Raw genomic sequence first — 12,006 nt, 5'->3', positions numbered from 1 at the left:
AACACTTCCCGCAGGGTCACCTCTCCAGTCAGCAGCTCAATCATCTTGTGGGTAAATTCTAGGATCTTCTGCTCCGGTATCAGGGGGTGAGGCTCTGAGATGGGGCCCTGGATCCACCCTCCTGAGTCATGGATGATGGGAGTAAAACAGTCTTCGGATGTCATCTTCAGTATTATGTAATCCTGTAGGAGAGATGGAAAGGGAGGACATGACAGAAACATGTATGTAGGTTACCGCTCTTCTCTCATGTAACATACAGTATATAAAGGTTTCTGTCATGTCTTCCCTTTCTCTACTGAAAGGTAGGACACGACGGAGACCTTTATATATGTTACATGAGGGAAGAGAAAGGGAGGACACGACGGAGACCTTTATATATGTTACATGAGAGAAGAAGAGAAAGGGAGGACAGGACGGAGACCTTTATATATGTTACATGAGAGAAGAGAAAGGGAGGACAGGACGGAGACCTTTATATATGTTACATGAGAGAAGAAGAGAAAGGGAGGACACGACGGAGACCTTTATATATGTTACATGAGAGAAGAGGAGAAAGGGAGGACAGGACGGAGACCTTTATATATGTTACATGAGAGAAGAAGAGAAGGGAGGACATGACGGAGACCTTTATATATGTTACATGAGAGAAGAAGAGAAAGGGAGGACACGACGGAGACCTTTATATATGTTACATGAGAGAAGAAGAGAAAGGGAGGACACGACGGAGACCTTTATATATGTTACATGAGAGAAGAGGAGAAAGGGAAGACACGACGGAGACCTTTATATATGTTACATGAGGGAAGAGAAAGGGAGGACATGACGGAGACCTTTATATATGTTACATGAGAGAAGAAGAGAAAGGGAGGACAGGACGGAGACCTTTATATATGTTACATGAGAGAAGAAGAGAAAGGGAGGACAGGACGGAGACCTTTATATATGTTACATGAGAGAAGAAGAGAAAGGGAGGACACGACAGAGACCTTTATATATGTTACATGAGAGAAGAAGAGAAAGGGAGGACACGAGGGAGACCTTTATATATGTTACATGAGAGAAGAAGAGAAAGGGAGGACACGATGGAGACCTTTATATATGTTACATGAGAGAAGAAGAGAAAGGAAGGACAGGACGGAGACCTTTATATATGTTACATGACAGAAGAAGGGAAAGGGAGGACAGGACGGAGACCTTTATATATGTTACATGAGAGAAGAAGAGAAAGGGAGGACACGACGGAGACCTTTATATATGTTACATGAGAGAAGAGGAGAAAGGGAGGACACGACGGAGACCTTTATATATGTTACATGAGAGAAGAAGAGAAAGGGAGGACACGACGGAGACCTTTATATATGTTACATGAGAGAAGAAGAGAAAGGGAGGACACGAGGGAGACCTTTATATATGTTACATGACAGAAGAAGGGAAAGGGAGGACATGACGGAGACCTTTATATATGTTACATGACAGAAGAAGGGAAAGGGAGGACAGGACGGAGACCTTTATATATGTTACATGAGAGAAGAAGAGAAAGGGAGGACACGACGGAGACCTTTATATATGTTACATGAGAGAAGAGGAGAAAGGGAGGACACGACGGAGACCTTTATATATGTTACATGAGAGAAGAAGAGAAAGGGAGGACACGACGGAGACCTTTATATATGTTACATGAGAGAAGAAGAGAAAGGGAGGACAGGACGGAGACCTTTATATATGTTACATGAGAGAAGAGGAGAAAGGGAGGACAGGACGGAGACCTTTATATATGTTACATGAGAGAAGTAGAGAAAGGGAGGACACGACAGAGACCTTTATATATGTTACATGAGAGAAGAAGAGAAAGGGAGGACACGAGGGAGACCTTTATATATGTTACATGAGAGAAGAAGAGAAAGGGAGGACACGACGGAGACCTTTATATATGTTACATGAGAGAAGAAGAGAAAGGGAGGACAGGACGGAGACCTTTATATATGTTACATGAGAGAAGAAGAGAAAGGGAGGACAGGACGGAGACCTTTATATATGTTACATGAGAGAAGAAGAGAAAGGGAGGACAGGACGGAGACCTTTATATATGTTACATGAGAGAAGTAGAGAAAGGGAGGACACGACGGAGACCTTTATATATGTTACATGAGAGAAGAAGAGAAAGGGAGGACACGACGGAGACCTTTATATATGTTACATGAGAGAAGAAGAGAAAGGGAGGACACGACGGAGACCTTTATATATGTTACATGAGAGAAGAAGAGAAAGGGAGGACACGACGGAGACCTTTAAATATGTTACATGAGAGAAGAAGAGAAAGGGAGGACACGACGGAGACCTTTATATATGTTACATGACAGAAGAAGGGAAAGGGAGGACAGGACGGAGACCTTTATATATGTTACATGAGAGAAGAAGAGAAAGGGAGGACACGACGGAGACCTTTATATATGTTACATGAGAGAAGAAGAGAAAGGGAGGACACGAGGGAGACCTTTATATATGTTACATGACAGAAGAAGGGAAAGGGAGGACATGACGGAGACCTTTATATATGTTACATGACAGAAGAAGGGAAAGGGAGGACAGGACGGAGACCTTTATATATGTTACATGAGAGAAGAAGAGAAAGGGAGGACACGACGGAGACCTTTATATATGTTACATGAGAGAAGAGGAGAAAGGGAGGACACGACGGAGACCTTTATATATGTTACATGAGAGAAGAAGAGAAAGGGAGGACACGACGGAGACCTTTATATATGTTACATGAGAGAAGAAGAGAAAGGGAGGACAGGACGGAGACCTTTATATATGTTACATGAGAGAAGAGGAGAAAGGGAGGACAGGACGGAGACCTTTATATATGTTACATGAGAGAAGTAGAGAAAGGGAGGACACGACAGAGACCTTTATATATGTTACATGAGAGAAGAAGAGAAAGGGAGGACACGAGGGAGACCTTTATATATGTTACATGAGAGAAGAAGAGAAAGGGAGGACACGACGGAGACCTTTATATATGTTACATGAGAGAAGAAGAGAAAGGGAGGACAGGACGGAGACCTTTATATATGTTACATGAGAGAAGAAGAGAAAGGGAGGACAGGACGGAGACCTTTATATATGTTACATGAGAGAAGAAGAGAAAGGGAGGACAGGACGGAGACCTTTATATATGTTACATGAGAGAAGTAGAGAAAGGGAGGACACGACGGAGACCTTTATATATGTTACATGAGAGAAGAAGAGAAAGGGAGGACACGACGGAGACCTTTATATATGTTACATGAGAGAAGAAGAGAAAGGGAGGACACGACGGAGACCTTTATATATGTTACATGAGAGAAGAAGAGAAAGGGAGGACACGACGGAGACCTTTATATATGTTACATGAGAGAAGTAGAGAAAGGGAGGACACGACAGAGACCTTTATATATGTTACATGACAGAAGAAGGGAAAGGGAGGACAGGACGGAGACCTTTATATATGTTACATGAGAGAAGAAGAGAAAGGGAGGACACGACGGAGACCTTTATATATGTTACATGAGAGAAGAAGAGAAAGGGAGGACACGACGGAGACCTTTATATATGTTACATGAGAGAAGAAGAGAAAGGGAGGACACGACGGAGACCTTTATATATGTTACATGAGAGAAGAAGAGAAAGGGAGGACACGAGGGAGACCTTTATATATGTTACATGAGAGAAGAGAAAGGGAGGACACGACGGAGACCTTTATATATGTTACATGAGAGAAGAAGAGAAAGGGAGGACAGGACGGAGACCTTTATATATGTTACATGGGAGAAGAAGAGAAAGGGAGGACACGACGGAGACCTTTATATATGTTACATGAGAGAAGAAGAGAAAGGGAGGACACGACGGAGACCTTTATATATGTTACATGAGAGAAGAAGAGAAAGGGAGGACACGAGGGAGACCTTTATATATGTTACATGAGAGAAGAAGAGAAAGGGAGGACACGACGGAGACCTTTATATATGTTACATGAGAGAAGTAGAGAAAGGGAGGACACGACGGAGACCTTTATATATGTTACATGAGAGAAGAAGGGAAAGGGAGGACAGGACGGAGACCTTTATATATGTTACATGACAGAAGAAGGGAAAGGGAGGACAGGACGGAGACCTTTATATATGTTACATGAGAGAAGAAGAGAAAGGGAGGACACGACGGAGACCTTTATATATGTTACATGACAGAAGAAGGGAAAGGGAGGACAGGACGGAGACCTTTATATATGTTACATGGGAGAAGAAGAGAAAGGGAGGACACGACGGAGACCTTTATATATGTTACATGAGAGAAGAAGAGAAAGGGAGGACACGACGGAGACCTTTATATATGTTACATGAGAGAAGAAGAGAAAGGGAGGACACGAGGGAGACCTTTATATATGTTACATGAGAGAAGAGGAGAAAGGGAGGACAGGACGGAGACCTTTATATATGTTACATGAGAGAAGTAGAGAAAGGGAGGACACGACAGAGACCTTTATATATGTTACATGACAGAAGAAGGGAAAGGGAGGACACAACGGAGACCTTTATATATGTTACATGAGAGAAGAAGAGAAAGGGAGGACACGAGGGAGACCTTTATATATGTTACATGAGAGAAGAAGGGAAAGGGAGGACACGACGGAGACCTTTATATATGTTACATGAGAGAAGTAGAGAAAGGGAGGACACGACAGAGACCTTTATATATGTTACATGAGAGAAGTAGAGAAAGGGAGGACACGACGGAGACCTTTATATATGTTACATGAGAGAAGAGAAAGGGAGGACACGACGGAGACCTTTATATATGTTACATGAGAGAAGTAGAGAAAGGGAGGACAGGACGGAGACCTTTATATATGTTACATGAGGGAAGAGAAAGGGAGGACACGACGGAGACCTTTATATATGTTACATGAGAGAAGAAGAGAAAGGGAGGACACGAGGGAGACCTTTATATATGTTACATGAGAGAAGAAGAGAAAAGGAGGACACGAGGGAGACCTTTATATATGTTACATGACAGAAGAAGGGAAAGGGAGGACACGACGGAGACCTTTATATATGTTACAGGAGAGAAGAGAAAGGGAGGACACGAGGGAGACCTTTATATATGTTACATGAGAGAAGAAGAGAAAGGGAGGACACGAGGGAGACCTTTATATATGTTACATGACAGAAGAAGGGAAAGGGAGGACACGACGGAGACCTTTATATATGTTACAGGAGAGAAGAGAAAGGGAGGACACGACGGAGACCTTTATATATGTTACATGAGAGAAGAGGAGAAAGGGAGGACACGACGGAGACCTTTATATATGTTACATGAGAGAAGAAGAGAAAAGGAGGACACGACGGAGACCTTTATATATGTTACATGAGAGAAGAAGAGAAAGGGAGGACACGACGGAGACCTTTATATATGTTACATGAGAGAAGAGGAGAAAGGGAGGACACGACGGAGACCTTTATATATGTTACATGAGAGAAGAAGAGAAAGGGAGGACACGACGGAGACCTTTATATATGTTACATGAGAGAAGAGAAAGGGAGGACACGACGGAGACCTTTATATATGTTACATGAGAGAAGAAGAGAAAGGGAGGACACGACGGAGACCTTTATATATGTTACATGAGAGAAGAAGAGAAAGGGAGGACAGGACGGAGACCTGTATATATGTTACATGAGAGAAGAAGAGAAAGGGAGGACACGACAGAGACCTTTATATATGTTACATGAGAGAAGAAGAGAAAGGGAGGACACGACGGAGACCTTTATATATGTTACATGAGAGAAGAAGAGAAAGGGAGGACACGACGGAGACCTTTATATATGTTACATGAGAGAAGAAGAGAAAGGGAGGACACAACGGAGACCTTTATATATGTTACATGAGAGAAGAGAAAGGGAGGACACGACGGAGACCTTTATATATGTTACATGAGAGAAGAAGAGAAAGGGAGGACAGGACGGAGACCTTTATATATGTTACATGAGAGAAGAAGAGAAAGGGAGGACACGACGGAGACCTTTATATATGTTACATGAGAGAAGAAGAGAAAGGGAGGACACGACGGAGACCTTTATATATGTTACATGAGAGAAGAGGAGAAAGGGAGGACAGGACGGAGACCTTTATATATGTTACATGAGAGAAGTAGAGAAAGGGAGGACACGACAGAGACCTTTATATATGTTACAGGAGAGAAGAGAAAGGGAGGACAGGACGGAGACCTTTATATATGTTACATGAGAGAAGAAGAGAAAGGGAGGACACGAGGGAGACCTTTATATATGTTACATGAGAGAAGAAGAGAAAGGGAGGACACGACGGAGACCTTTATATATGTTACATGAGAGAAGAAGAGAAAGGGAGGACAGGACGGAGACCTTTATATATGTTACATGAGAGAAGAAGAGAAAGGGAGGACACGACGGAGACCTTTATATATGTTACATGAGAGAAGAAGAGAAAGGGAGGACACGACGGAGACCTTTATATATGTTACATGAGAGAAGTAGAGAAAGGGAGGACACGACAGAGACCTTTATATATGTTACATGACAGAAGAAGGGAAAGGGAGGACAGGACGGAGACCTTTATATATGTTACATGAGAGAAGAAGAGAAAGGGAGGACACGACGGAGACCTTTATATATGTTACATGAGAGAAGAAGAGAAAGGGAGGACACGACGGAGACCTTTATATATGTTACATGAGAGAAGAAGAGAAAGGGAGGACACGAGGGAGACCTTTATATATGTTACATGAGAGAAGAGAAAGGGAGGACACGACGGAGACCTTTATATATGTTACATGAGAGAAGAAGAGAAAGGGAGGACAGGACGGAGACCTTTATATATGTTACATGGGAGAAGAAGAGAAAGGGAGGACACGACGGAGACCTTTATATATGTTACATGAGAGAAGAAGAGAAAGGGAGGACACGACGGAGACCTTTATATATGTTACATGAGAGAAGAAGAGAAAGGGAGGACACGAGGGAGACCTTTATATATGTTACATGAGAGAAGAAGAGAAAGGGAGGACACGACGGAGACCTTTATATATGTTACATGAGAGAAGTAGAGAAAGGGAGGACACGACGGAGACCTTTATATATGTTACATGAGAGAAGAAGGGAAAGGGAGGACAGGACGGAGACCTTTATATATGTTACATGACAGAAGAAGGGAAAGGGAGGACAGGACGGAGACCTTTATATATGTTACATGAGAGAAGAAGAGAAAGGGAGGACACGACGGAGACCTTTATATATGTTACATGAGAGAAGAAGAGAAAGGGAGGACACGACGGAGACCTTTATATATGTTACATGAGAGAAGAAGAGAAAGGGAGGACACGACGGAGACCTTTATATATGTTACATGAGAGAAGAAGAGAAAGGGAGGACACGAGGGAGACCTTTATATATGTTACATGAGAGAAGTAGAGAAAGGGAGGACACGACAGAGACCTTTATATATGTTACATGACAGAAGAAGGGAAAGGGAGGACACAACGGAGACCTTTATATATGTTACATGAGAGAAGAAGAGAAAGGGAGGACACGAGGGAGACCTTTATATATGTTACATGAGAGAAGAAGGGAAAGGGAGGACACGACGGAGACCTTTATATATGTTACATGAGAGAAGTAGAGAAAGGGAGGACACGACGGAGACCTTTATATATGTTACATGAGAGAAGAGAAAGGGAGGACACGACGGAGACCTTTATATATGTTACATGAGAGAAGTAGAGAAAGGGAGGACAGGACGGAGACCTTTATATATGTTACATGAGGGAAGAGAAAGGGAGGACACGACGGAGACCTTTATATATGTTACATGAGAGAAGAAGAGAAAGGGAGGACACGAGGGAGACCTTTATATATGTTACATGAGAGAAGAAGAGAAAAGGAGGACACGAGGGAGACCTTTATATATGTTACATGACAGAAGAAGGGAAAGGGAGGACACGACGGAGACCTTTATATATGTTACAGGAGAGAAGAGAAAGGGAGGACACGAGGGAGACCTTTATATATGTTACATGAGAGAAGAAGAGAAAGGGAGGACACGAGGGAGACCTTTATATATGTTACATGACAGAAGAAGGGAAAGGGAGGACACGACGGAGACCTTTATATATGTTACAGGAGAGAAGAGAAAGGGAGGACACGACGGAGACCTTTATATATGTTACAGGAGAGAAGAAGAGAAAGGGAGGACACGACGGAGACCTTTATATATGTTACATGAGAGAAGAAGAGAAAGGGAGGACACGACGGAGACCTTTATATATGTTACATGAGAGAAGAGGAGAAAGGGAGGACACGACGGAGACCTTTATATATGTTACATGAGAGAAGAAGAGAAAGGGAGGACACGACGGAGACCTTTATATATGTTACATGAGAGAAGAGAAAGGGAGGACACGACGGAGACCTTTATATATGTTACATGAGAGAAGAAGAGAAAGGGAGGACACGACGGAGACCTTTATATATGTTACATGAGAGAAGAAGAGAAAGGGAGGACACGACGGAGACCTTTATATATGTTACATGAGAGAAGAAGAGAAAGGGAGGACAGGACGGAGACCTGTATATATGTTACATGAGAGAAGAGAAAGGGAGGACAGGACCTGAGACCTTTATATATGTTACATGAGAGAAGAAGAGAAAGGGAGGACAGGACGGAGACCTGTATATATGTTACATGAGAGAAGAAGAGAAAGGGAGGACACGACAGAGACCTTTATATATGTTACATGAGAGAAGAAGAGAAAGGGAGGACACGACGGAGACCTTTATATATGTTACATGAGAGAAGAAGAGAAAGGGAGGACACGACGGAGACCTTTATATATGTTACATGAGAGAAGAAGAGAAAGGGAGGACACAACGGAGACCTTTATATATGTTACATGAGAGAAGAGAAAGGGAGGACACGACGGAGACCTTTATATATGTTACATGAGAGAAGAAGAGAAAGGGAGGACACGACGGAGACCTTTATATATGTTACATGAGAGAAGAAGAGAAAGGGAGGACACAACGGAGACCTTTATATATGTTACATGAGAGAAGAGAAAGGGAGGACACGACGGAGACCTTTATATATGTTACATGAGAGAAGAAGAGAAAGGGAGGACACGACGGAGACCTTTATATATGTTACATGAGAGAAGAGGAGAAAGGGAGGACAGGACGGAGACCTTTATATATGTTACATGAGAGAAGAAGAGAAAGGGAGGACACGACGGAGACCTTTATATATGTTACATGAGAGAAGAAGAGAAAGGGAGGACACGAGGGAGACCTTTATATATGTTACATGAGAGAAGAAGAGAAAGGGAGGACACGACGGAGACCTTTATATATGTTACATGAGAGAAGTAGAGAAAGGGAGGACACGACAGAGACCTTTATATATGTTACATGACAGAAGAAGGGAAAGGGAGGACAGGACGGAGACCTTTATATATGTTACATGAGAGAAGAAGAGAAAGGGAGGACAGGACGGAGACCTTTATATATGTTACATGAGAGAAGAGAAAGGGAGGACAGGACGGAGACCTTTTATATATGTTACATGAGAGAAGAGGAGAAAGGGAGGAGACGACGGAGACCTTTATATATGTTACATGAGAGAAGAAGAGAAAGGGAGGACACGAGGGAGACCTTTATATATGTTACATGAGAGAAAAGGAGAAAGGGAGGACACGACGGAGACCTTTATATATGTTACATGAGAGAAGAAGAGAAAGGGAGGACAGGACGGAGACCTTTTATATATGTTACATGAGAGAAGAGGAGAAAGGGAGGACACGACGGAGACCTTTATATATGTTACATGAGAGAAGAAGAGAAAGGGAGGACACGAGGGAGACCTTTATATATGTTACATGAGAGAAAAGGAGAAAGGGAGGACACGACGGAGACCTTTATATATGTTACATGAGAGAAGAAGAGAAAGGGAGGACACGACGGAGACCTTTATATATGTTACATGAGAGAAGAAGAGAAAGGGAGGACAGGACGGAGACCTTTATATATGTTACATGAGAGAAGAAGAGAAAGGGAGGACAGGACGGAGACCTTTATATATGTTACATGAGAAGAGAAAGGGAGGACACGACGGAGACCTTTATATATGTTACATGAGAGAAGTAGAGAAAGGGAGGACACGACGGAGACCTTTATATATGTTACATGAGAGAAGAGGAGAAAGGGAGGACAGGACGGAGACCTTTATATATGTTACATGAGAGAAGAAGAGAAGGGAGGACATGACGGAGACCTTTATATATGTTACATGAGAGAAGAAGAGAAAGGGAAGACACGATGGAGACCTTTATATATGTTACATGAGAGAAGAAGAGAAAGGGAGGACACGACGGAGACCTTTATATATGTTACATGAGAGAAGAGAAAGGGAGGACACAACGGAGACCTTTATATATGTTACATGAGAGAAGAAGAGAAAGGGAAGACACGACGGAGACCTTTATATATGTTACATGAGAGAAGAAGAGAAAGGGAGGACACGACGGAGACCTTTATATATGTTACAGGAGAGAAGAGAAAGGGAGGACACAACGGAGACCTTTATATATGTTACATAAGAGAAGAGAAAGGGAGGACAGAACGGAGACCTTTATATATGTTACATGAGAGAAGAAGAGAAAGGGAGGACACGACGGAGACCTTTATATATGTTACATGAGAGAAGAGGAGAAAGGGAGGACACGACGGAGACCTTTATATATGTTACATGAGAGAAGAGGAGAAAGGGAGGACACGACGGAGACCTTTATATATGTTACATGAGAGAAGAAGAGAAAGGGAGGACACAACGGAGACCTTTATATATGTTACATGAGAGAAGAAGAGAAAGGGAGGACAGGACGGAGACCTTTATATATGTTACATGAGAGAAGAAGAGAAAGGGAGGACACAACGGAGACCTTTATATATGTTACATGAGAGAAGAAGAGAAAGGGAGGACACAACGGAGACCTTTATATATGTTACATGAGAGAAGAAGAGAAGGGAGGAAACGACAGAGACCTTTATATATGTTACATGAGGGAAGAAGAGAAAGGGAGGACACGACGGAGACCTTTATATATGTCACAGGTGGAAACAAACTGAACAGAATTAAAGGTATTGTGTCATCAGACAATGACCTATTATTTAATTCACATTATTGCATTTAACATATTTGTAAATAATTTTTGATTGTTATTTTTCATTTTCCATGTCAATATCTATATTTAAACACTTTCCGCACTTGCCACTAAGCTTCATAATAAACGCCACTTCTTGGTCTGTACAGATGACTTTACTGCTGTTATCTGCTTATCTGTCATTCTCATCCTGCCCGTAATGATATCACCTCTGTGTACAGATAAGACAGGATCCACCATTCACAATAGGCAATTGTCAGAGCTCATCTATTCCTTCCCTGCACAATGACCCCTGCATAGGTCACAGGGCATGCCCAGAAAACGCTCCCATTGAAGTTAATGGGGTCAGTTTCAGACCATTGTGTCTATGACCCATGGGGCTTCTGTAAATGCTGTTGAGAACAGCTCAGGGAAGGTTGCCGTCCCCAGAATCATGTTCAGGAAATAGAAGAAATCATAAAAAAGAAACAGATTACAAAAAGGAGATGTGCCGCAAACTGCTTTTTAGTGGCAGATGACATTTTTGGGGACACATTCCCTTTAAAAAGGCACAATCTGAATAACTTGGGGGTTATAAAATGTCAAAGCAGATGGAGCCCGAGTTCTTCTTCTGTTTTCTGACATTCAGACTAAGGGTCCATTCACACGTCTGCATTTTGCGCACCGCACATGGCCGGCCCTGTGATAGAAATGCTTATTCTTGTACGTGGCTGCGGACAATAGGACATGCTCTATCATTTTTGTGAGGCCGCAGAACGGAATTACAGATGCGGACA

General features: G+C 42.6%; 1 protein-coding gene across 1 annotated transcript in view; it reads right to left on the bottom strand.

Annotated features, from left to right (window-relative positions):
- Nucleotides 1–12,006, bottom strand: part of LOC120991929 (zinc finger protein 436-like) — a 106,409-nt gene that overhangs the window by 53,186 nt on the left and 41,217 nt on the right. The window contains exon 4 of the mRNA XM_040420659.1: nt 21–182. Coding sequence (XP_040276593.1) covers nt 21–182 — 162 coding nt within the window. The remainder of the gene's footprint in view (nt 1–20; nt 183–12,006) is intronic.

This window comes from Bufo bufo, chromosome 2 (assembly GCF_905171765.1).
Source record: "Bufo bufo chromosome 2, aBufBuf1.1, whole genome shotgun sequence".
NCBI lineage: Eukaryota > Metazoa > Chordata > Amphibia > Anura > Bufonidae > Bufo > Bufo bufo.
This window is presented reverse-complemented; position numbering and strand designations above follow the sequence as displayed.